This window comes from Aythya fuligula, chromosome 1 (assembly GCF_009819795.1).
Source record: "Aythya fuligula isolate bAytFul2 chromosome 1, bAytFul2.pri, whole genome shotgun sequence".
NCBI lineage: Eukaryota > Metazoa > Chordata > Aves > Anseriformes > Anatidae > Aythya > Aythya fuligula.
The window spans coordinates 26,363,187-26,390,283 of record NC_045559.1 but is presented as its reverse complement, the minus strand read 5'-3'; the positions used below and the strand labels follow the sequence as shown (position 1 = coordinate 26,390,283).

At 43.3% G+C, this 27,097-nt stretch overlaps 1 protein-coding gene across 3 annotated transcripts in view; it reads left to right on the top strand.

The window, feature by feature from the left end:
• Positions 1–21,848, top strand: part of ST7 (suppression of tumorigenicity 7) — a 139,674-nt gene extending 117,826 nt beyond the window's left edge. For all 3 annotated transcript variants that reach the window (XM_032197492.1, XM_032197484.1, XM_032197501.1), the window contains exons 12-15: positions 6,383–6,533; positions 12,254–12,346; positions 15,317–15,456; positions 21,562–21,848. In XM_032197492.1, the coding sequence (XP_032053383.1) occupies positions 6,383–6,533; positions 12,254–12,346; positions 15,317–15,456; positions 21,562–21,657 (480 nt within the window). In that variant the 3' untranslated portion in view covers positions 21,658–21,848. The remainder of the gene's footprint in view (positions 1–6,382; positions 6,534–12,253; positions 12,347–15,316; positions 15,457–21,561) is intronic.
• Positions 21,849–27,097: the final 5,249 nt, after the last annotated feature.

Sequence of the window (27,097 nt, the reverse complement as noted above, 5' to 3'; positions counted from 1 at the left end):
CTCTTACGGAGACCTAGTAAGGCTGGCAATCTTTCTTCAGGCAGCCCCCTTTCCAGCAATTAATCTTCTTTTGACACAGGGCTCTCCTTCCATTTCTTTTAGTATGTTTCAATGAGTTTTCCTCCCAGAGACCTGTCCCTTAAGCCTCAGCTACAGGTGATAAATTGTCATTGCTTTTCAGTTACACTGGAGACAAGATGTGACACGTGGAGGTACCAGAACTAGGTTTTAGTGAACAAGGGCAATACAGAGCTCCGTGCATTTTGCCAAATCTATCCAGAAAGCTGGGCAGCTGAGCTGGCTGTGCTGTTTCTGGAAGCTCAGCTGTGTAGTGGAAGGCCAGCTGAGGTGTGTCAGCAGAGATTTCTTTCTTAACTGCAGTGAAAACTGAACCACTGTCCAACTGATCATGGTTTCTCATTCTGAAGACATCTTACCTGTAATCAAAAGGTTTCTGTGCTTGAAAGCCACTTAATTTTTTAAGCTGTACCAGAAAAATATCTGATAGAAGATATTACCTCTGTCTATAGAGTTTGTCTTGTTTATGTTGCTGAGACAGCTCAGCTACAGCAAACTGCAGTTCTGTACCTTGGCAGAGATTGCCTTTGTAAAGAGAAAGCAGGTGACCAGGCAGCATATTTTCAGGCTCCTTTTTAGTAGAAGAAAAACATACCAGTAGCAGATGTAAGTCAGCAGTACAGCAGGAAAGAGAGCAAAGCAAAGAGCTGTGAGTTCCACTAAGAGAAGAATAACACCAAGTTGTATTGCTTGTTTGTGGCCACTTGCCTGATTTTTTTTCAAGCCATCTCTTTCTTAAATGAGATTGTATGCTCTGGCATACCTCTGTGTTAGTATAGCATCAGGCACTGTAGAGTGTTTGTCCCAAGGAAATGTGCTGACACTGGCAGCGTGCTGCTCCAAAATTTAAGAGTTAAACAACAGGAAAAAGTTTTTATTGCCATAGTTGGGGTATCACTGTATTCCTGAGGGGTTTGTATGGAAAAGAGAGGAGTACCTCCTCGGTCATGGGGAGTACACAGGTCATGGAGCATATGAAAAAGTATGTATGTATGCACGGAAGACTTCATCAATATTATTTATATGTTATTGTTGGAGCTTCCCCGCTTCTTTGCAATGTAACTATCTCGAGTTAATGCTGATAAAATACCACAGCTGTGTCTGAGATGTTCCTCAGTTGCGGAACACCCTTTCTGAATCGATTTGCAAGGCTTCCTCCTCTCAAACTCATCCTGAAAAGCGCACCCCTCCCTCCCCCAAATCTTTTCTGCAATTCATAAGGCACAATCATTTTTAAGTTCAGTAAAGTCAGCGGGTCAGATGGTGGTCCATCTATATCTAATCGTTAAAATTTAGGCAGAGGTGTGCCCTGCACACAGTTGTCTGGGGTGGCTATGTAGGCCGGGGGCTGAACTGATGCAAAGAGGGTACCTGCTGAACTTCACTGCAATCTATTCAGTGCAAATATTGATGATACTTTAAGAAATGTCAGTTTTGTGAGTAAACTGTTTCTTAAAAGGTTATAACCAACTATTAACTTGAACACTTTTAAAGATTTACCTGTTCTCCCTTTCATTCTTTCTCATTTCTTTCTTATCTCCTTTACTGTAATTTATTTTATAATGAGAACTGTGTCTCTGAACACACCCGTGGTTTCTCGTAAGTTGTAGTTGCTAATAGAAACAAATAATGCAAACAAATTTATATACCAGATGGGAAAGGAATCCGTCCCGCACACCCCATGATATTACAGAGAAACTGTTCCAGACATGTTGAAGAGAGCTTTTAGCTGCTCAGTGAGACAGTGATTTGTTTTGTATCTCCACCAAAAAGGCCAACCTTGTTAATTACCATCAATCCAATGAGGACTTGTAGTGTGACCTACAGTTGGCTTCTCTGGGCATGTAGAATCCAGTATTTTGGAACTTTGCTTTAAGCTTGTGCTGCTCATCCCACTGGGAGGAAGAGTTCCTGTCCAAACAGTGTTAAATTCTGATGTTCTGGCCTGGAGGCGATGCTGTCACAGGTGCAGTGAGTGTTGCCTGTGAGCAGCCTGAGCTGTAATTTCAGAGGTAAGACGCAGAACTGAGGGAAAACCTTCCTGAGATAGGTTGATGTATTTTCTAACGGGGTACTGAAGTAGCTCATTAATTTGGAATGTTGCAAGCACTCCCAGCAGAGAAGTGGTAGGCAGAGTGCTGTCAATATTACGGAGGAGATAATGAGTATTCAATCAATTCAAGTAAGAGAACTATGAACTCCACCATATTACACCACGTGTACACAACGAAGTGCTTGTACAGCACTTACCACAATGTTTGCACCTATAGGCATTATAACAACAGTAACACCCTTGCAAGTTTCCACAGTCATCCTCCAAGTGCTCATTAAAAGGTGCACTCCCACATGTGGCCAGAGTGGCTGTAGCTGGTGGTTTTTGCTATTTCAGTGTCAAGTAGCCAGCCCAGAAGCCTTATGTGGAAGTACATGCTGTTCCCCTTGTAAATCCTAAAAGATAGCTTTTTGTCAGGAAGAAGTATGGGATGAGGGAAGAGGAAGTCCAGGAAACAAACAAACAAACAGAAACCAACACAAAATTCAAACCAACACAGTGCAGTGGAGAAAGGCTGGGTGAGCCATCTGTTGGTGACAGTAATGGTTGGGCAACTTGAGTATTCACTTGTACCTTGATCACAGCTAGATCATTCTGGCTGGAATTTTCTAGATTGTCTTCCCCACATTGGTCCTTTTTTTAAAGAAAAAAGGTAACCCCATAATGGTGGTGGTGGTGTGTATTGTTTCCTGTTCTAGTTAAACCTCTTCATTTGTCATTGAAAAACAAGTGCAGGTGGAGATGTGCAAGGCTTGTCACCTCCATTTCCTCCCTGATGGCCAACTCTTTGCTCACTGTGGTTATTTAGCCTGTTAACTTGGCTTCCCTTGCACAGGAACCGTGCTTGGGTTCAGAGCCCCGTCAGGATGACTGAAAGTCCCTCCCTGTCTTCCCTCAGTATTCAAAGTTTTGAAAAGGTGATGAAGTTTTATTGCTTTAAATGTAGGATCATGGCTGTGCACACATGGCAGGCCATATATCGAGAGGCACAGGTGAATAAGGGATCTGTCAGGTGTTGGTTGTTCTCTTGGAAAGCCAGCTGGAGTTCACAGTGCTGTGAATTTTGCTGGTATGCTAGGATCTTACGTCTACGTTAGTAAGAACAAGTCTGTGCTCTGGACTGAGGCCTTTGGAAATTAGGTATAAACAGCCAATTTCCCACCCTGTAGTCTTTGATGTTAAAGAGAAAGAAGACTGTGCCTGTCTCATGTAGCATCTTTGATTTAAGTGCAATAGCAGCAACTTGGGAACCAAAATCAAACGTCTTTGGTTTGCCAAGAGCTGCAGATTTTTGTTGCGCGTTGAAGTTCATCAGGCTTGCCTTTGCCATGATAAATTGGCAGCTGATTGAGCAGATTTGGAAGAAAGATTTATTTAATTTCATTTCATTTGACTGGAATTTGCCTTTTTCTCCAGTACAAAATGGTTGTGGGGACTGTGTTCATCACAGTGACAATCTGCTAGAAACCCAGCAGATACCTGAGACTCAGTCCTGTCTGTCAGGTACCTGGGTGGCAGTAGCCTGCAGTCACCCAAAAATGGGGTCTGCCTTGGCTGTGCTAACTGCAAGCAGACCCTGAGCCCTCTCAGCCAGACCTCCAGGAAGGTGGAAGGGCTCTCAGGGCCCTTGAATTCTCCTTGAGAATACAGCAACACAGGGATGGATGTCATTCTAGGATATCAAATTCATTCGTTGTCATGGACTGCCATATCCCTCCTTCAGATGATCGAGCTCAGCCTTCAGCTGGGTACCTTTTGGTACCCATTTCTGCTCTATAGGTAGGTTAAACAAACGGAAGCTCTCACGCAGCAGGCTTGCCATGTTCTTGCTTGGCTCTGTTGTGTTCCTGTAGAATTTGATCTTTATGTTTCTGGATGTGCCTGATGTGCAGTGTTCCAGCTGAGGTCTGCCTGGGGCTGCCTACAGGCAGCATTCCTGCCAGCAATCCCTCCAGAGTAAATTACTTGATAGCTTTTATGCCCCAAAGGTGGGCCTGGCCTCTGTGCATAGAACAGAAACGATTACAGGGCCTGAATGAGACTCGAGCCATCCATCGACTTCATGTGGGCTGTCCTGAATGTCACCAAGCCATACTACAGGCATCTTGTTTGGGAAAGGCGCTGTCACAGAGCAGTGGGGGAGGAGTGTCTCCCGTTTTTGACCCAAGAAACTTTTAGAAATAGTTTTGTCTTTCTGAAACTGAGAAAAACGCAGGCTGAAAAGGTAGTTGTACGTATCAACACAACTTGATGTGCAAGTCTCAAGATACATCCTACCATCAGGTATTTCCACTTGATTTGTTTTTAATCACTGCTAACAAGCAGTACCTAAGAATCAAAAGAGCATGTTTCTGTCTTAATGCTCCTAGAGATAGGACATTCCTTCCTGTTCTTTTTCCCTACAAATAGTGGCATTTTTTTTTCCCTTTGATTTAAATATTTAAATACTTAAATATCTTATTTTTGCAAAATATAAGGAAGCGAGATTTATGTTCTAAAAGAACAGAGCAGTTAGCAAGCAGTCTGCGTCCCACACAGCCATATTCCATTCTGTTTAATGGGTAGGACCTGAGCTTTTAAAGGGGTGACAAATTCACGTAAGCAGTAAATAAGAACATCCCCTGTATCTCTGCAAGCTCGGCAGCTCCCTTGTCAGGTCTTTATTCCATTCTTTCTGCCACTCAATCCCCATCAGACTGCCCTGCCTACTAGGCTGCAGCTTCCTGCACTAATCCACCTGCTCCACAGAGCTCTCTAATTTTTCTGAATGGCTTTAGATAAAATCCAATATCCCATGTTACTCTCAGTGCTAATTCATTTTTTTCTCCTTCAATAGTGACCTGCATCAGAAACACGTGTGATTTCTCTTTCCCTTTGAATTACTTATCTGTTTCCTGGTGTTGCCAGTTCTCTGCTTTGACCTTGGCCTCTTCAATCCCTTACCTGTTTGTCTAGCTCCTTTCAGGCGTCCTCTGGCTGAAGGGATGACTAGCTCTAGGATGCCCTCCAGGAAATCATGCCTGTTGATTCTCCTTCCTCTTGGGCCTTTCCTCTTCCTTTCTCCAAGGATGATTTGGAATTGTCATTTGTTTCTTTCCCCCTCTTTTTGTTCCTCTTTCACGCATCACTGAGCCAGCGTGCAAGTCTCCCATTTGCAGAGGTTGGTATTTGACAGGAGCCAGAAGGGTGCCATCACCCACACCTCTCCGTCACCTTTGATGGGTCACAGCAACCTTCTGGCAAGTGCCTGCACTCGGTTCGTGCCAGTCCTTAATTCTGCAGTCATCTTTCTTCCCAACCAGAGCAGAAACCAATGCATAGGCACAGAGACTATCTAAAGTAGAGGGGCTGCACACTGTCTCTCTCTTTGCTGGTGATTGTCCATACCTTTCTTTTGTACCCTCTTTAATTTCACCAAACTGTTGTCCTCCCTATCTAAAATCTGCAGTCTGTTTCTCATCTTTAACTCTATTTTTGCTACTCCAAAAAAAAAAAATTTCCCTTCCACTGACTGGGACAAAGTAACGCCAATGCTGAGGCAATGTCTGCTGATCTGGTAGTGGTCTAACTCTTGGGCAGGGGAATGAGGGGATCCACTAACTGGGCGAGTTGTTTGTGGGTTTGGCTAGTAGTGTTTCTCATTTTCATGCCATTTTCAATAAGTATTTTGAGTAGCAATCTTAAATATCAAGTACTTTTTTTTTTTTTTTTTGGGTGGAAATCTGATATTTGTTACATTCTGTAAACCTTATTTCTTCGTAAATTGTTGGTAGCCGCTTAGGTGGCTGCCAGCCCTGCATGTTTATAGACCTAGCACCCTGTGGATGGTAATGCAGTAAAGCTACCTGTGTGCAACCTATGACTATGTGCATCCAACTGCTTAATGTCGTCTTCATTTCGTTATGAACATTGCTAATTAAAAAGCTCTTGTAATTACAGTCTCTCTTCTACTTTGAGCTTTTTTTTTTCTTCCCCTCCGATAAGAGAGGCATCTCAGTTTGAAATTCTCCACGGTCTTCCTGCTGCAAGTGAAGAGCAAAACATTAACCATCTGTCAGCGTGTCTTAGTGTTTGGGAATCATTTCGTAATTATCTCCTAGTGCAGTTGCTGATGTTACACATCTGATGAAACACTTATGAAACAAAATGCTTTAGGGAAATAGACCTTTCAGTATGCATTGTAGAATTGCAGGAAGCTTTCTGTGTTTTTTGTTACTCCTGAAATAATTGTACTCTGCTTTTTTATTGCAGTATCTACTAGAAATGAAAAGCTTAATTCTGCCCCCTGAACATATTCTGAAGAGAGGGGACAGTGAAGCAATAGCATATGCTTTCTTTCATCTTCAACACTGGAAAAGGGTAGAGGGAGCATTGAATCTCTTACACTGTACATGGGAAGGCAGTAAGTAATACTTTTTCTTACAAAGAAGCTAATCAAATATTTTTCAATGAATGTCATGAGAAAATGAGAGATTTTTGTGAAGTATAGCATGCGGAATTTTTGGAGGTCAGTTATATCCTCACTAGCACTGAAATACTTGAAATGTGTAGTATAAAGCAAGACAGTATTTTATGATTTTTATTTTTATTTTTTTGCATTGACAAGCTGGAGTGGATCCAGTGGAGGACCACTAGAATGCCTGGGGAGATGGAATATGTGATGTAGGAAAAGACGCTGGGGGAGCTGGTTTTATCCAGCTTGGGAAAGACTTCTGGTGGGTGTAAGGGGAATTTGGCTGCTCTCTTTGGACACCCAGTAGAAAGAAATTATGGAAGATAGAGACAGAGTCCTCTCAGAAGGGCACAACACAAAGACGAGAGGCAATAAACACAAGTTGCAGCACGAGAAATTCAATCTAGACATGAGAAAAAAAGTTTCAGAATGAAAGTGGTGATGCATTGGAACAGGTTGCTGATAGGTGGTGAGATCACCATCCCTGGAGGTTCTCGGAGCTCAGCTGGACGTGGCCCTGAGCAGTCGGATCTAACTTGGAAGGTGACCTTGCTTTGAGTAGGAGGTTAGAGTATATGATCTCCAAAGATCATATATTACCCCTTCACATCTAAATTATCTTATCCTGTCTTTAACGTCTCCTTTTCAGGTTCCAAGGAATTAAAAACAACCATTTAGAAAGAGCCTTTATGGCCTTTTTTATGATGATTTTTTCTTTCTGTAATCCAATCCATTTTTTTCTGCAGTGCTGTCTTCTGCTTTCTTTCAGCCTTTTCATATGTTATCATACCACCAGTTTTTTCCTTCCTCCATTTGCTCTTCTCACTTAGGCTTGTTAGAGAAGGTGGAGGTTGTCATTGTGATAATTTCTACAGAAAGGAACTTACCACTTGAAACACAGCTTAAAAGTGACTTACTGTCTCAGTCACTGTATTAAATGACCTGAACTTGCCTGATCTGCAGGATATGTTTCCTGAGGAAACAATGGCCTTAATTCTAGGTGTGTAGAACACCTTGTTTGGTAATTTGTACCATAGTCATTTGGGGGTTGATCTCTCTCCTATCTGCTTGCTTTTTTCCTGTGATTTCTTCCATTCTGTTACTTTCTCTGTCATAGCTTTCTTCCCAGTGGTTTATTTTCAGTGTTTGTCCTTCTGTAGTATTTCTTTTCCAGATGCTTGCAGAAGTCCTTTAGCCCAAAGCCTCATTATATGCCATCATTATGGAGCAGCGTTTTGGAGAGAATCCCAAATAGATCTTCTTTTGCTTTGTCAGGCTGGGGAGTCCTTAAGGGGCTGTTTCCAAGACCAGCTTTTGGCACTGGAGGCTGGTTGCACTGCAGTCATCCTGCCAACTAGGAAATGTAGTCATCTGTGCCTCAAGGCAATGTGGGGCATTCCCATCTAGCTACATGAATCGATTCCTCTCTTTATTACCCCCCACAGCAAGCTGAATATGTAATTCATTAGGAAATATTGGTACCTTAGCCTGTAAGATGTTAATGACTGTTGTTGTGTAACCTATAAAGAAACATCTCTAAATCATTTTGCACAGCAACTTCAGAGAGAGATGAACTGTGCAGTGGCCCTCAAGAACTTTTTTCAGATTTTCCTTAAGCATGGATAGTCATGGGATTTAATGGTTTCACCAGAATTTAGTCTAATAATCACAGAATCACAGAATTTTCTAGGTTGGAAGAGACCTCAAGATCATTGTAACTTCTGGTCCATATCTTAGTATGGGTAACATTCTTTAAGGATATAGGAAGCTATTTATGTTGCTGTTACATCCTTTATTTGATAAAGGCTTCCTTAGCATCTCTGCCTAATTGTAAGTTAAATCCAGTGGAAACATGACAGAGAAAATAGAGTTAATTAAATACTATTTCGTACCAACAGCCTGCCATATGGGGTCAGTTGCCCTCGCTTTCTTTCATTCATGTGTTTGTCACGTCTTGAAATTGTGCAATTCTGTCAGTGCGCTTAAAATACCCAGGAGCCTCAGCTTAGCAGGTTGTGTGTAGGAAGCTAAAGCACACAGACACGTGTACTCTTCAGCTGTAACCCTGTGACAAATGGGCAGAACTAAGTACAGTGTCTGAGTTAGTTGCTTGGATGCACCTTCTGAATGCTTCTGAGGAGAATAAGGTCATTCCTAATCAAGGTGGCCTCTGACAAAAGTTATCCAGAGTTGTCTTTGTGGTATTTTCAGCTCTGAAGTGCCTACAGAGTGCTTAGTCTATATTCAATATTAGGTCACGTGGTGAAGGTGGCTGTTTAAATTCAACGCAATCCATTCTGCCATCTTTAGCTTTACTGGCCCTTTTGATTTCAGTTAGAGTCTTAACACTACTGCAATTTAGGGTGAGGCAGAAGAGGTTTGATCATCTGTTTAAATATTAAGCCAAAATTTCAGGAAAATACTTCTGTTAGTGATTTTGAAGTAACAAGCATTGAACATCCATCCCTCCACATACATTGTTGTACAGACACTCAAGGTTGTTTCATGTGAGGATCACACAAGGCTTGGTTTATTGGATTTTTACTTGGCTTTTTGGGGGCACTGTGAAGAGTATGAAGGGTTAATATCAGAAGACCTTTACAGCCTGGGCTGTTGTCTAAAACTGCTGGAAATTAAGGGACTGCCTCTTAGGGAACAAACGTGGGGCTGAAAGCTCTGATGCTCCTCTGCCACATGCTGACTTTGATGCTCTTGTGATGTTTGTCAACAGTAAGCACGTGTATTTCCGTAGCTTTAATGAAGCCCTAAGGAGCACTGTTACGCAAGTATGTAGTTGAGGCTCATGGAGTTAAAAACAACTTCCCCCAAATTCTCCTAGTTAGTGTCAGAACAAGAATTCTGGTTTTCTTCTCCCTCCGAGCAGTACCTGATTCAGGTCACTTCAACTCTGGGTTTCGCCTTGTCTCCAAGGCTGCAGATGAATGTCATGTTGAAGCAGAGAGCCAGGAGGAAAAAAGGCCACTTGTGTCCTCCAATCTTCGGTGCCCCAGAGATAGATAGCAGAGCAGGAAATGAGCAGAAGCATGACTACAACTTGTCATTTTCCAGCAGAGAACCTTTTTGTTTGTTTGTTTCTTTTCAAGAATGAGTATAAACAGATTTTTAGAGCAGAAGCTTGTTGAATGAACTTGAATTTTCTGTCATTAGATTCCCTTGCCATCAATGGAAGGGAATAGATGCTGGTTCCTCCAACCTGCTTTAGACATCTAGGTTAGAGTGAGATGCTTCCAACTGCCCAATGCTTTCCACCGACTGAGTGTAGACAACGAGTTTGAATGGAGACATCTTGATGGTAGTTTTTGCTGTTTCTCAAAGTAAGTTTCTCTATCCTTCTCGCAGTTGTCTAACACCTCCTAACTGGCTCTGAGGTAAGACAATAGCTCTGTCGGGAAGCACCGTACGTATCAGATCAGTGGAAAACACAGAATATGTCCTGAAGTTCATGATGATAGCAGATGGATGAGAGATTCACGGCTTTAGACTGATGCAAATCTCCAGAGGAAAGGAGGAGCAGCAAGATTTTGGAAAGTGTGCTTCCAAGACTAGATGTTTGAATTTCCTGGTCCCTTCAGCAAATACTCACTAGCAAGCCATTTTTTGACCTCTGTGGCCTCAATTGCTTGATACCTTCCTTGTGGGTCTGTTAGTGCAGACACTTCATATGAACAAAGAATGCTGTCCCTCTGCCTCTGCATATTCTATAGCCTAACAGATGGAATTGCCATGTTACTTCATAACAGTGGTGCTTGTAAAATCTTACACAGAATATAGTTAATTCGATATTTTTAAAGCAGCTTGCAAGTAAACAGCATGGTTGTGTCCGTAAAGACACTCTTTATACACTAAGAAGACCTTGAAAGAATACCACCTGTCCAACAAAATCTGAGAATCATTCCAAGATTGTATGCAAATGCATTTCTTCTTAATAGTGCTACTGAGGTTGAGATTCAAATTCGTTGTCTCCTGATGCAGATCATGTTCTGACATTAAAGAAAATCATACTAGGACTTCTCCTAGAGGATACATTGCATGAAGAGGTTTCTAGGTTCTTTTGAAAAGGGTCTTGGTAATTCAACAGTCTTTTGCACTTCCTCATATAGAGAATAATTATTAGATAGGTAGTTTTACTTTGCAGAAACACTTAGAAACACAAGTCTTTGATTTACAAAGAGCAGGGGCACGGAATATCTTTTCTTTCTATCTCAGTTTAAGAAGTTTCTGACAACAGAGAAAAATTTATAATGATTTATCATAGTAATCTCCCAAAAAGCAGTGTGTTATGTAGATGCAGATAGTCATACACCTGTAATACAGAATGGCTGCATTCCAAGTCTTGAAATTTAATGTGTAATGTTTTTATTTTTAAACAATATTCAAATACTCTCAAATACAAGAAGAAATACCACAGTAGCTGAAGTTACACTGGCTAATTGTTATTCTGCTTTGAGGATTTCTGACTCCTGTACTATTGCTTTAAACGTAATCAAAAATTAACACACAATTGCACAAAAATTACAGCTAATATTATTTCAAATGCAGTGTGCACAGCTGAAAACGTTGGGGTATTGTGTATTTTAAACCAATTCCTCAGTTGCCTTAGAGCAAGAGATAATGGAATATTATTGCGTGGGGGTGGGCAGCACCTAATATCTAAAATACACAGTGCTTCTAGGACATCTGGTGAGGAAAATATTGCTTCAGTGACTGATGTTCATAGGGACAGTGAGAATAACACGTTGATGACATTTTAACAGTGAGAATAATATATAGGATAATGGAAAAGGAGGCATTGATTGCAGAGCTATAATTCAGTCAAGTGCACTGGTGTTTCCATAAACCACATGAGCATAACTCAGATGGCCTATGACATCACCACAGGCCAGATTTAGTAATCCATCTCCCTCCCTCTGCGTTATTATTTTCAAATTTAAAAGCATGTAGGATTAAGTATTATTTTATCCACGACCTGAAGATTTGTATCAGAAACCTGACTTTATCTGGTGCGTTTAAAAAGAATGTATTTGAGGAACCTGGTTTTAATAATTCGATATTAATCTTTGATTGCCAAATACAAAATGAAAACGTGACTGTGATGGAAAACTGGTTCTCTGGGCTTGACTCATCCACGTTACCTGTATTGCTGGAGTGTGATGGGTAAATCACTGCGGCTGGTAGTGGGTTTTTTTCCATGCAACTTTTAGTATGCCTGATGCACAGAGATTGCAAGGATTGGCCAAAATTCACAAGCTTGTTTGGTCGTTTTTGCAGGCTACACCTGTTATATCAGATACAGTTCTTTCCCTGAAATTTAAAAATTCTGGGGCATGAAAGTCAAAGACAAAATGTGTAAATTTGGCCATAGAATTGTTAAAGTATGTCAGGCCATGATCGTGCAAACATTTGTGTACATAGCTGCAACATGGTCTCACTTGACACTCCCAAGAATAAAAGTAAACTGTTTTCAGTATCAAAAGCTAAGTGTAGATTTATATTTTGGCATTTCATTTATCAATATATAAACTGTTTGTAACCACATATAAACATTTTACTTTTTCTGTGTTTGTTTTTCAAAATTGTCAATGGAGTTAAATGTCTTTGGTGACTGCCACGCTCATGGTAATTCATGCATGGTGTTGTTTTCTTTCCAGCTTTCAGAATGATCCCCTATCCACTGGAAAAAGGACATCTTTTCTACCCTTACCCTATTTGTACAGAAACTGCAGATAGAGAACTACTACCATGTACGTTGCACTTTTCTTATTGTTGGCATCAAAGAAGTGTTTACGTGAGTCTCACCATACCGATTGCTACTGATGCTCTTTAAATTGAATGTGCTGGATTGGAGTAAGCAGTTGACAGCAAGTCTCTGGAGCTCACTTGATTGTTTAAAAGGCAGTTCCTAGCCATAGTTCATGATGATTAGCTATCTTTATTGTTGTCAACAGCATGGAGATAGGGAGTGAGATTACTGAGGAGATATAAATCTGTTAGATCTCGCTGCTTCTCTCTTGCCAAGACAGTGGAAAATATGTCTGATCTTTTATCTAGGATAACAACACATCAAACCAAGAGCACAGTTGCACAGCCGTGTTAGTCTTGTGCAGACACACTAGCTACTTAATTCCAAGGCAAGATCAAACCTGCCTGAGGACGGCTGGATCATTAATGCAGCTGTTATTCTGACAGGTTATTTTGACGTTTTCTGAAAAGCCGTCCAAAATAACAAGAAAGGGTTTTCTTCATGTAATGATGTGTGTGCTATTATAAAGAGATTGATGTGAAAATATCTCAGTCATTTATCATATATGTTTATGGTATGTATTAGCTAAGTGCCAGCAGTGTTCCCAGTGCTCTGCAAGATACAGCTATAAAGACAGATCCAGCCCTGGGGAAGAGTTTTAGAACAAGCAAACGGGACTGCTTGCGGCGCGTGCAGGGGAGCACAAGAATGCAGAGGAAGAGCTGAAGCAGCCAGCCTTGTATACAGTTAGGCTTCGGTCCCACATGTTTTCTCACCAAAGGCAGTGGGATCTGTGAGCACACATGGGACACGCACAAGTGCAGAGGAGACAAACACAGGTTGATCTGAGGAAGGAGATCCTCTCTCACTGTCTCTATTCGGATGAAGCAATAAAGAGAAATCTTTGAAAAAAGTAAAACTCAGCCTGCTTCTGCTGGGAATGCTGGTTTTGAGGGAATGCTGCTTTTGAGGGCATTTGTGCTCTTTGTAGTCTTTCATTCATGACCTCTCTCCTTTGGGCTAAAAAATGTATCACCACTTTTAATGAGCCTGGGTAAACATGAGGTGAGAATAAGATGGCTACAGTACGCTCACTGTGAGGCTCCCCTTCACAGCGCATTCTCACTGATATTACACAGAAATCCTTGGCAACCGACAGTATCTCCCCACCCCATTAGAATCACCCTAATTATAACAACACCTCTTTGAGTGCTCTGCATGCTTTACTCGGAGGGATACTGAACTGGGGAGGGTGGAGTGTCAGGAGATGCAGGAATGACAAAGTCATGCAGAATAGTTCAGCACTCTCGTTCTAGATGCACAATGATTTTTTCCTGTCAGATGTTAGAAGCAAGGGACTCCTTAACAACATACTCGGATAGTCATGTGTTGTTCCTGCAGTTATGGGAAATGCATTTCACTGCAAAATCTCTTGGTTTTGAGTAGGGAAGGGTTTAATGTACTGTGACAGACACAGATGGGTTAAAGCGGTTTGTCGTACCTGTCCACACCCTTTAATTGCTTGCGATTCAAAGGAGAGTCAGCTGGAGTGATACCAGAGCACTGAGATCTGAGAGGCTATTCCAATTAAAAATACCGATCGCATAACTTTAGCCATGACTTGATAACACACAAGAAAAAGAAGTTTGAGGCCGTGTCAAAGGCACGTGCAAACAACTGCACACCAGAAATTGTCGACATAAAAATTGCAAATTATGTGTTGTTTTTTTTTTTAATAATAATACAAAACCCCTAAATTAAACATGGTTTTGGTTTATAATATTTAAATTTAAAATCTTAAGAATTCCTACTGTTTGTATTGGAAAGCACTCCACCCTGGAGGAGCTCAGTCATATTGCTCTGCCATGCTGCTGGATTGCCCTGAGCTTATGTTGCCTGCACATATGGTGAGATGAGACCTGATCACTGAAGCGAAGAAAGTAGGCAAAATGGAAGAGTAATGTCTTGTGTGCATATAAATAGTCAGGGGATTTCGGTATACGGGAAGCTTTGAGGTTGGTCTTGTATCAGAAAAAAATATTTCGAAGTTTGCATGTATCTTGGTTGTAACTCCAAACCATGGAGTGAATGAGTGAAGCAGTCAGACAAGAGTTCACCAAACGTTTTGCCAACCCAGACAGATTTTCACCTTGAATCAGAGCCACCATAAAGGTTTAAGGAATATAATCTTCTAGTAGAGTGCTGCTTGTCCTCCTCCGACCCTGTAATTATTGTCTGTGCTGCTTCCTCCAAAGCCCAGTGAGCAATTTTTTAATAACCAGAGTCAAGGAAATTCTTGCATTCCTTTTAGTATATACTAACAAATAGGTTAAAATTTCACTGTTAAAGTTCATTTTTCAAAACTTTCAAAAGCTGTTGCATTGTTACAAGGATACAAAGAATTGTGAAAATTGGGAATTGAAAATATGTGTTTGTGTGTCCTACAATTAGGATAGCATTTCTTGGTTCTGCACATGTAACCCCCAGAATTTACTGTTACAATGAAGGTGGTTTTACAACCTGCTTACACCAATCCACAACCATGCGGCTGCTGAAAGACTGCTCCCACTGCTGCTCCCAGGTGCACGTTTCTGCACCCAGTGTTTATCAGCATTAGCAAACATGCAGCCATATGGCTAGTCAGTGGTCTGCAGAAAAAAATGGCCATTTTATTTGTAGGTTAGTAACCACTGGGGTTAGTGGTTGCATAGTTGCATTGCAGCTAGCTCTGACATAAGGAAGGCAAAAGTAGTTTTTTAGGTAGGTCAGAGTAAGGTAGATAGGATCTTGAGATCAGAATTACTTGGCAATAAGACAGCTGACACAATAGCATTGGCCTAAGATGTTTCAGATCTTCTGTATGTTTCTTTCTTCAAAAGCGTCTTTGGGTGTCTATGACTGTTTAAAACCATGTAAGAATGTTGTTTGTTTTTACATTCAATGCCCTCTCCTTCCCTCTTGTTTTCTACAGCATTTCATGAAGTTTCAGTTTACCCCAAGAAAGAGCTTCCCTTCTTCATCCTCTTCACTGCTGGACTCTGTTCTTTCACAGCCATGCTAGCCCTCTTGACACATCAGTTCCCAGAGCTTATGGGGGTCTTCGCAAAAGCTGTGAGTATTCCCTGCTGCTGCTCTCTTCTGGTAACTAAAGACACAGATACAGGAAGAGCTGAGAGAAATATTGCTGAGCATTAAACATCTACACATTCACTAATATAAATAAAACATCACGAGATGTCTGAGCAGGGACATTGAACAACTCCTAAGGGTTTTAATCAGTGAAACACACTACTGTCTTCTTGGGTTTACATGGCTCTTTGGTTAGGTTACATCTCTTGTGATTTTGCCAAAAAAGGTCTCGGTTGGACAACGTAATATCTGTGTTCATGTACATAATCCAATAAAATAAACTAATTATGGTTTGCAGAACTCCTCTTTTTAGTGTAGAGCCATTAATGACTGCACCATGCTTCCCAGTGCAATGAAAACTCTTAGAATGAGCAGAAGCAGTCTGCTGTTAACGAGGGGAAATTTCTCTGTTCTTTCCCCATGAAACAAGTATCATCAGTGTTTCCCTCATAACTTCTCTTAACTGTATCCAGGGAAGTCTGTGCTAATTCTGCTTCTGTAACCCACTAAGGATTAATAAGAGTTGGAGGCTGAGGGGGAAAGGCCACGAACTGTTCACATACTTTTTTTTCATTTCAAAGCCAAGAACATCATTGTTCTGGTGTTCTAGGATATGAAAACAAACAAACAAACAACAACAACAACAACAACAAAACACACATTCCAGAACAGTTCCAAGATGATCAAAAAACTGTGTGCTCTTCCAGGAAATGCTGGCTATCCTCTGTAAGAATATGTTTTCTCAAATATATTTATACCTGATGTGGGTGTTGTGGCTTTGTTGCTTTTGACTTTGAGGGGTCAGGGGTGAAGAAAACTAGGCTGAATGGCTTTGTCAAATTCCAGACTGCAAATACTTTCTCAAGCTCCCTTTGCAAGTGAACCAGGTCTTCCACAAGGCTTGTGAGTGATGGATGTCTGGTACAGCAATGGCTCTAGCGTCAATAATTTTGCTTCATTAGTTCTAGAAGACAGACAATAAGTTAAGCTGTAGCAAAAGATACCACTTCTATCAGTAAAAAGTGCTGAAGACTATCTGAAATGCTATTCTTTTCTCTTGTTTCTATTTGGTGGACAGTAATTGTGCAGCTCAGGCATATGTTCCGAAGCTTCTTTGTTAAGCGTTTTTGTTTGTTTTTCCATTCCGTCTTTGCAATGTGTGACCCTTGTTTGGGGGCTCTTTCGGTGTCATCTTCAGTTTTCTGATGCTGCCAGTTAATGAGATGAAATCTGTCCCTGTTAGACTTGTCCCTGTGCTCGTCAGCCCTGTATCCTCAACAAAGGGCGGATGTCAAGCATGCGGCACGATGAGGTTTTGCACTGAGTGTGCCCACTGCAGGCAGTGAGCTGCTGGAGCTGGAGAAAATTGGTAGCGTGTTTGTGTGAGCTTAACTCACCTGGCTGTGGTTACTGAGTGCAATCGGACAGAAACATCAGAAGTTTAATGGTGATGTTAGTAATTGTTTCTCAGTTTTGTGGAGCCTCCAGGCTTCAAGGCCATTTGGGGAGCGGAGTCTCTCTAGAAGGATCTGCTTCCTTGATGTGTAAGTGCAGCTGCCGTTGGTGTTAAACTAATAGAACAGACACCACAGCTCGTGTTGTACATAGGAAGGGCAGAATCCAGGCCTGTGACGTTCCCTCAGTGACTCACAAAAAGGCTTTGCTTCAGACGGCTCGTTCTGGTATCTCCTCTGGGAGAAGTAGCTCAGGTATACGGGACTGAAGAAAATCACGGCAGCCATCTCTTTGAAATGTGGCTGTGTCAGGACAGAAAAGAAAAGGTTGACCAGCCATAGCTTGTCCCTTTCAGTTTTAGGGAAGATAGTTTCATAAATAACTCAAAGATGGATGTGTTGACTGTTGCTGTAGCTACATGCATTGAGTTACCTACGCCTGCATGGTCAGTGCTCATTGCCTTGTGTTCTGTTACAAACAGCACGAAACTGTGGTTTAATGGGACAAGATTATTCTTTCTCCATGCCTCCCAGTCCCAAAAGCGTTTCACAGATGTAATATCATCATCACAGCCCAGGCTTATGTTACTGTAAGTCGATATTTGTTGTATTTCACAAACACTAACTAAGTTAGCATGAGTGGGCGTTGGGAATTGGCTTTGACCTGTTCTCCAGGAAGCATCTTGTTGCACTTCTCCCATAGCCCGTTAACCCACACGCTCTCACTGTCCTGGCACTCCAGACTGATTTGGCATACATACAGATTTGTGAAAAACCTGTGGAGACCACCCCATATGTGGATATCTACTCCATTTCATGAATTAGTCTGCAACAAATCTAGGTGCGAACTGTGTTAATAACAGCATTTAATCTTGTATGTCAAGAGGGAAGGAAGAAGGAGAGAGAGCAAAGGAAATAAATCACAGAAGTGACATTTTCTAACCCCATCTGTTCCATCCATTCTACTAACTGCTGGCCAGTTGGTCAGTTATGGTCAAATCTGACGTGGGGGTCCCAAAGATGTGGTGTTCTGGCACAATTTTGTGAAAATGGGCATCTGGCTGAAAGAGGAAGAGTGGTACCACCAGGAGGGGTTGCCACCTGAGTTCTGAGGCATTACTAAAGGTGGGAGTCCACATGCATGGTGAGACCAGGCCTCACGGATTCTGTTGTTTGCAGAGCTAAAGGAGAAATGCTGGTTACAATGGGAACTAAATCCAGTGGTACTAGGCATGTCCATACAATTTCAAGGTAAAATTCAATTTGCACAGAAGTCTTGATCATCTGTACTTAGAGAAAACTGTTTTTCTCATGGAAAGACCCCCACGTCAGCTAGCTGGCTGTCCTAGGACCACAGGTATGAATCCGGCAGTGACAGACTCCCCAAGGCAGAGAAAGCCCCTGAGTGCTGAGGACCTCCCTGTGTGAGGCTGTGCCTCTGTGGCAGTGCCTTTGAGCAGCCTGTGTTACACCACTGGATGCAGAAGTCCAAGGCATTTTAAAGCTGTTTTCCTCTTCTCGGACGTTGACAAAGGCTCACAGGAGTTCACCAAACCCCATCAGTGCACCCCGTGTTTTGGAGCCACAACTTGCTCTGAGTGCTGCCTGCCAGGTGAGCAGCAAGTGCAGATATTCCCAATGCATCCAGCCAAGTTGGTCAGGTTGCACCTGGAAGTAGGCCTGGCTCTTCCCATGCAGAAATGAGAAGAATCCAGTTCTCCCATTCGAGTGTTTTGTCAGCCTGAGCATAAGTAACTTGAAAGTGACAACAGCTCTGAGCATTTTTGCTTGGTTAGGAGAAGCACATTCCTAGCTTATGCTTTTAGTTTTTGCTAGACTTTCTAATGAGGCTTTTGGAGGTTGAATACATGATTTTGGACATGAATACAAGCAAAACAAATTCCTGATTGCATGGCTTGGATGGAATTGCGCAGTGTAAATGCGTTTGAAAGTCTTCATCGTCATGCAGAAATATAACAATATCTAAATACAGCTCCTTCATAACATGGCAGCAATAAGAACGTGTCTTAAAACTGAGAGAAGTATTAACAAGGGAATCAGTATGTAATGCATCAAGTCAAGTGTCTAGCAGTGCAGTGCCTAGTTACGTCACACCGAATTGCTAAGATGAGTGAAACTTCAGCAGGACTAACTTGTCTTTGATTTGATTCCTTTGTTTGCCTGGGATCACCGGCCTGGCCAGTCTCAGTATTTCTTGTATGATGGATGAGACCTCAGCTCAGCAAGCAGGTTTGCACAGGGAAATCTCTCATCTGCTTGGACCCCTATAGCCGCTGAGGTAGGGAACGTGTGGTCAGATCACAGGGTCAGTTCCTTCATGCAGATACTGGCTATGCCGTGGAAAAGCTTAAAAAGATGCTTTTCCACATCTGTTTTATCAGACAGTATTCAGAAGGTGGGCCTGGAAATCCACTTCTGCCAGCTTTGAAATAGCCAGGCCATTTGCTGTCCTTTAAAGTACAAAACAACGATAGCAAACTTTTACAGGTCTCCCATCGCCAGCTCTGCCACCTCAAATTCCTGGGTTTTCTGTTCTGTGTGGGGAAAGAAAAGGTAGGACCGAAGGGAAGAGCAAAAAACATTAAAACAAAAATGTGTGATGCAGACTGAGCCCTCCTGGGTGGCAAACCAGCCGGATAGGCAGCTGCCAGAGCTGCTGGAGGGCAGGAGCACAGGAGCACCAGTTTTCCAAGGGCCTCACACCATGCCCTGCTCCAGCAGCCTGGTGGCTGGCTACCAGGCCTTGCACCAACCATGCTGTCAGCTGAGAGGAGCCCTTTGTGTCCTGCAACTTTCAGGGCCAGGAAATGGGTTCTTTGTTACCTGTGAGAAGAGAAACTGAGCTGTGGGGTCAGGGTTTTAGCTGGCTCTGTGAGAGACGGGCTGCTTGTGCCTGGTGAGCAAGAATATCGTGGCAGAGCAGGGGTTAGCAAGGAGAAGGCAGGAGGCAAACATCAGCACTTTAGAAGGAGAGGAGACTTTAAGATCGCCCCTGGGACAGCCTCAGCGCACCCCATTTACGTGGGCTCGAAGAAAAGAGAGGTGGCATCCTGAACCACTTGCTGTCAGCAGGGGTTTTGCTCGGACTTCAGTGGAGCCAGGCTTTGGTAGCCATGAATTCAGTTATCCTTTGTAAACCAGCTGATTTGCCAGGTGGAAAAGACGTAGCTCATCTCTGCTCCAGAATCTTTGTTACGGGATGTAATCGACTACTTCAGGAACACAAAATCTGTGAATTACAATAAAACTTACCATCAGGCAAATGAGGCTTAATTGATTTAACAAGTAGGCAATTAGCACTGGTCACAAAGCTGAGTGTTATCCACGTACGTGTGCTGGTGCAAGACTACCACTTAGATGAAGTGCTGCACAAAGAGCAGAAGTTGGCCTCTGATGAGCTTTTTGCATGCTTCAAAATTTACGGGATGTGTTGGAACAGTTCCCAGCTTAACCAGGGGAATGGTTGCACTTGGGCGAGCCACTGGGAGCAGGAATGGCAAACTCTGAGATGAGGGAGGTCAGCGCTGCGTTCATCCAGCTTTGATTCATGCCAATAGCTTGACAGCTGGTATGTAGCGCTACAGCTGCAACACTCTGTTCGGCTGCAGGTAGGAAAGGCTTCTTCTCTGACCTGTGCTTGTGACAAAATCTCTATACCAGCAATGGCCCTACCTGATTCTTCCATGAGGCACAAGTTGACGGTGATACAGGGTGTGCATTGTATGCAAATGTGTCCAAGAAGGGAAAAACGAGTTTCAGTGCTCCCTGTTGCCTTTAAAATGCATGGACTGAATTCAGAACATTAAAAAGAGTGTTTGTGTGTCATGTATTGTCTGATGCCCTCGTTTTGTCAGGAGAGAGACTTCTTACGGGCAAAAGGAGAACACATCCAGCACCAGATCGGCTTTAACACTGACCTCCGAAGGAGACTGAATAGACACGCCGGGGTAGTAAGCAGAGTTTGTGCCTTGTGCTGACTGCGCAGCAGTAACTGAAACACAAATCTGGTGCAGCTCCGTGCTGCTCAGTTCCACTCAGAGCTGTTTGTTTCTGGCAAAGTCGCATCAGCCAAAACGGTGAGAAGGCACAGGGCTCAGAGTCTCGAGGCAGCCGACTCTGCACATCGTGGGATTCTCTCACACATGTGTAGGGCTCCAGAATACCTCCATGGGATGTGCAAAGATGAGTTAAAATTAGTGTAATTTGAAATAAGTGTAAAATGAAATAAAATAAATAATTGTATTATTAAGTAGTTGTAAATAAAATCAGTGCAATGAAGCCTATTTCACTTCAGTAGGATTTGGTTTGAGCTTTTAGTGGCTTCATTGTGTGCCTTGGTCCAGGATGTTAGACTTGTGGAAACTTCTGTAGTTCATCACTTTGATCTTTGTAGAAATGGGGCTCTTCCTTGCCTGACTGCAAAATCCAGAAATCTGTACACATGTAAGGCTCAGAATTTGGCAGAAAGGCTTTATGCGTGAATTGCTTCATTTCTATAATGCCAGAGAGTTTTACAGAAGCAAGCAGCGAGAGTTTGTCACGTCGGACAGCTTTCTCCTGATGCGTATCGTGTCCTGGATTTTGCCCTGAACATGTATCTGTTTTTTTGCAGTTTCTCAGCACCCTCTTTGCCCCTTTAAATTTCGTGATGGAAAAAGTGGAAAGCATCCTGCCCTCCAGCCTGTGGCACCAGCTGACGAGGATCTGAGGGAGCACACCCGCGGACTGACTGCCATGACGTCTTCTGTGCCAACTTTTTGTTGACCACAAGAAAGCATGATAAAAAGGGAAGCAGTTCTAAGACTTAAAAACTCTTCATGGATTGTCTGTTCTCATATGAAAACTGTTTTGTTGTACAAAATACATTGATGTTAGGTTCTATTATATTTTGCCTTCAGAAAAGACAAACTTAAAAATAAACTTTTTGTGTATTGCAGCATCGCTGTCTTCTGGCTTATTCTTCAAAGTTCAGACTGTACTTTGTGTTCTTCCACATCTGGGTGCTGTGTCTGCCTCACCACAACCAGGGCTTGGCTTCCCGCTCGGTTAATGAAGAGACACGAGCAGCCCCACAGCTGAAAGCAGCAGAATCGCTGCCTCTTGTTGCAGAGTTCAGCCGGGGTGAAGCCCTCACCACTGCAGATGGCCTAGGCCAAGCTTCTCGGCATGTACAGCTCCTGCTTCGAGCAGCTTTCGTCTCTTGCTTGAGACAGTGTCAGCTCTCTGGGTGGTTTTAGTGGTGCATCGGGCTTCTGATTCCCATCCCTGCAGACAAAGGATTTGTGTGTAACTTACTGCTGGAGGTGGGAACGTCCCGCAGACACCTCTGCCATGAGGCCAGCTCTAAAATGAACAACTTGGCCTAGAAGTTGAAGGAGGTAGTCCCTGCTGTCAGAAACTGAAAGTGCACCCTTAGAGATGCCTCAAGGATTTCTTCTCAGCTCGCCTCCCAGCTGAGGGAGCATTAATCTCAGGCAGTGGGGAAAGAAAGGCAACTTCGCCAGCCCAACTTAGAAATGTACAACATGGCACGGGGCACTGCTATGGCTTTAAAAATGCTGAGCTATTTCAGGGACTGTGATTAGCAGGAGAGAAATTCGTTTATCAATGAGGAAATTAGTGAGCAAAGACAAACCTCCCGTTATTGGTGTTGCTATTAGGGGAAAGCATCATCAGGAACAAGTGAGTTACTTTAGTTTTTGCCCTTTGGACCACAGGTGGGCTGCTCTGTGCAGGAGCAGGTTTTTGTGCAGGCGAGCAGTGGTGCTGCATTAAAGCAACAGCTGCTGTGCAAGGAGCAAAGCGCCAGCCCCGCGCCAGGAGCGATGGGTTGTAAGAATGAGACCCGGGATGAACGCAGAGGAGCAGAGAGCCCAGAGCTGGCGCCCTGTGGCACCTGGGGGCTTCCGTGCAGGTTTTTCATCTCAAGCCATTAGTCCTGCAAAGCAGCTCACGGTCGTGTTGAAAATAGTGTGGCTTACACCCAGTGTGGGATGTGGCAAATGATTACAGGTGGAGGACAAGGAGTGGAAATGTGAAGTGGAGCAATGTTTATGTTCTCAGCATTGCACCTGAATTGCTAAAGCATCCACAAGGGAATACCTGTAAAGCAGGCACTCCTGGGCATCTCCAGGGGTAAAACTGAGGATAATTTTATTCATTTGACTCACAACCGTGCTGTCAAATCAGAAAGATCAGGCTCGGCCAGCCTTTGGTTGCTTTGCCCTTGTTGGCTCTTGTTGCCCCATGTAGCTTTGTGTCGCTTACTCCCAGCCACCTTAAACACCTTTCAAAGTTGATTTAAATATGCCATACATTTCATAAGAACAAATTGCTGTGATTGAATATATAAATGTGCTTGCACGCCAGCGTATGTGTAGCTGTGTGCAGATGTCTATCAGCAGCTGAGGTACGAGCTTGGCCTGCTGTTGGAGGAAGAGCTAACGTGACAGTAGCTGTGTGGGGATTATTACCTGCACCAATCTGTGTGACAAAAAAAGAATGCTTAATTCCTTGGAACAACCAGAGCCTTCCCTTGAACTCCGGGGAACTTAGAGGAGCTCAAAAATACCTTTATGCGATTATTATTTCTACTATCCATCTCCTTTATAGGCAGTAATGAGCTATGGTTTTTATCTAGAAAGCATCTTTCTGCCTTAATTATTCTTCTAGGCATCTGAGAGACCAGGCAAGTCAAAGGATTTTCTTTTTCATCAGGCGTAGTCTGATGCCTCAGGGTTTCGTGCCTCTGACATGTTTCCTGTGAAGTTCAGCACTGCTGAGATCAAACGCCCAGCACAGCCTGTGATTACCCTGATAGAAAGCCCCTGGCTTGGTGCGGAGATGAGCGCTCCGAAATCTGGTTCGGGTAGTAACTCATCTGTAGTTTGAAGGCTTACGGAGAGGGGGGCTTTTTAACTCAACGTTCACAGCTCCTGGTTTGTTTTTTGTTTGTTTCCTTAAGGACACCCCCATGCAGTTTGGCTGCACGCTCAGCCTGGCTAAAGCTCTTTTCCCCCTTGCCACCATCGAGCGCCTGGCCTGGGGCTGGGCAGGGGGAATTGCCCCCAGCCTGCGGCCTGGCTGCCAGCCCCCAGCCGCTCTGCAGGACCAGAAGTAGGGACAATGAGGGACTGCATTTCTAATTAAAACCTAATTAAAATCTGCGAAGAAGGTTCTGCAGGGCTGGGAGGTGAGGAGGTTGCGCGTACTGCATGCGGAGATTTTTTCAGGGAAAAAAAAAAACACAAAAACACAACACACCACAAAAGCAGCCCAACAATCTCTGTAGCTGTGGTACTAACATGACAACGTACCAGTCCTAAAAGTCATTCCCAGTGTCCAAGAGGTAAAATAAAGTCAGATTTTTGGGGTGTGATTTCTCCTAAAAGAGATGAACAAGTTTTTACTGGTAAAGTTTGCTGAAGAATAAAACACTGGTGAGGGACCGATCCCAAATTGTTTGGCTGGCTAGCGGCATTGCAGAGACATTGCTGGGGTCTTATTTCATGCACCACAAGTGACAGGAACTGGACTGTATATTAAAAAAATAATAATTTCTACAACATTTTGCCTCATCTAGCGTTTTTTTCTGACACTGAATTGTCTGCCTAGGGAAAGCACTTTTCTTCATGAATAAATAGATGAGAAAATTTCTTCCATAGGACAACCAGTAGGATTACTTAATTTAATTTGTCTTGCTTGATTTCTTTGTTTCTTCCTTTTTTTTTTTTTTTTTTTTAATTAGATGAAGGTCAAAGAAGTTCTTTCTTTTTCTGAGAAATATTTACACAATCTCTTCTTCCACGAAGAAATGGCAAACGCTCCCAGGAGTGCTTTCTTCATGGAAGAGGCAGCAGAAATGCTTATAGATGCAAGAAGCCTGCATTAAGACCCGTATTGTTTGTTTTATTTTATTCATACAAATAAAGCAAAACATATAAGCAAATAATTGTCCAATTCAGCTGTTACACACTGGTTGCTCTGCAAAATATTCTGATTCGTCTCTGTTGAAATGGATTTGGTGGGGCTTTTTCTGCGCTGCAGCTTATTGACGTGGTACTGAAATGGAATATGAACTTCAACCCGCCGCACACCTGCGTGGGGCAGGGGATCTGGGGACAAAGGACAATGAAAAGGCGTCCCAGTAGCATCCAGAGCCACCTTCTTGGTCTTCATGGCGAGCCCAGTCTCAGGAATTGCAGATCCTCGAGAGCAGGGGATTGTCTGGAGGCAGGCTGACCGCGGTGCAGGACTGGGACGGGGAACATTTAAACACAGAGGACAGACAGGAGCACCTGGGACCCGTTGGGATGCACCCACGTGTGCTGAGGCAGCTGGCTGAGGTCGCGGTGGGGCCACTCTGCATCTGCTCATGGAGGACACGGCAGCAAGGGGAGGCTGCTGAGGCCTGGAAGACAGAAGGGCCTCGGGAGCCAGAGGCCAGCCAGCCTCACCTGGGAAAAGTAGTGGAGCATGGCCTCCTGGAAGCCACGCTGAAAACACTAAGGGTAGGAAGGTGACTGGGAGCAGTCAGCAGGGATGTATGAAAAGAGAAATCACGTGGCTGTTGCTTACCTTGACCTTACCTTGATGCCATCACCCACAGCGTACTCCTAGGCACAGCGATGCCGTGCAGGCTGAGGTGAGCGGGTGTGAGGCGGCTCGAAGATTGGCTGCACTGAGCTCAGAGCTGTGACAAGTGGCAGCCATCACCCAGGCGGAGGCCAGTCACTCGTGGTGCTTCCCAAGGGGGGGTCCTGGGATGCTCTGGACAACAGGAGGGAGCGCAGCCTTGCAGGTTGTGCAAAACGGGGCGGCGTGGTTGGGCCTTCAGATGGTCGCTGCCATTGAGAGGGACCTCAGCAGGGCAGAGGAACCAGTAACCAGGCGTCTCAAAGAAGGGCACCTGTCCAGGCTCACAGCTGGGGAGGAATAACCACGAGTACCCATACAGCCTGGGGCCAACTTTCTCAAAATGAGCTTTGCAGAGAAGGCCCCGGTGGTCCTGGTGCACCATAAGCCATCACTGTGCCCTTGCAGCAAGGACTGTTCCTAAACATACCTATGTGGTACCTTTTGTACGTTTTCTGCTTAGATTGCAATGGATATTGCAAAGACATCAATTTGGTGTAAGAACTCAACACACACACCACCAGCCACCTCTCAGGGTTTCAGGCTTTCAAAAAGTGCTGTTCCCTACAAAGTCGAGATACCCTGTAAAATGAAAGTAAGCTAAAATCCCCAGTCCAGAGAAACTGAGTTTTTAAAGGGCATTCTATCAGCATATTGGTTATTTCTACATCATTTCTTGCACAGGTAAAATGAAGCCTTAAGTAAAAGGACTTACATCTTAGTTACATTTTCATGTAAGGTAAAGCTTGATGGTTGTTGCCAGTAGTGCTCCAGGTTTTGTGATATTTTGTTCTGCCAAAATAAAAGTTCCAGCACCTTTAATACAGTGACCTCAAAACATTTTACATGGGACTGTAGCATTCAGGTGTATTTGTCTGCTGCTGCTGAACTTAAGAAGTGATTGAGGCTGATTTCATTACCTTTTATTCAACTTCCTAGAAGAAGTTCTCTTGCAGTGAGTTTTTTTTTTTCCAGAACACTGAAATATTTTCAGTGTTACTAATGGTGAATCTGTAGATTACTCAAAGGATCTCTGAATTGTTCCAAACACCCGACACACACCAAAAAATAATAATATGCTGCTTTTAGGTTCTTTAAGGCTTAGAACGTGGCCTTGCCCAGACTGTGAACTCCATTTAATTTCACAATGAAATTTTAATAAAAATTCTCATCAGAGCTCACCTCTAAAGACAATTAGATGTGAAATTTTGCGTATCCAGCCTAGAGCCAGACTTTCCAGCATAACCACCGAACTTTAAGTGTGTACAGATATATACATTTGTGCACTGCGGATGCACGTGGGGAATGTGCACACTGTGACTAGCACACCTGCAGGGCTATCCCCACCAGCACTGGGTGTATGCCCAGTGGCATGACTGTTGTTTATTTCTAACCATGGTCATTACATTAGTGCTGTACACATTAACAGGAACATTATTTTGTCCAGATAAATAGCTTTCTGGATCCTCCTAATCTTTTAATGCCAGCTGTGCCTTCTGGAGATGCCTTGCCCA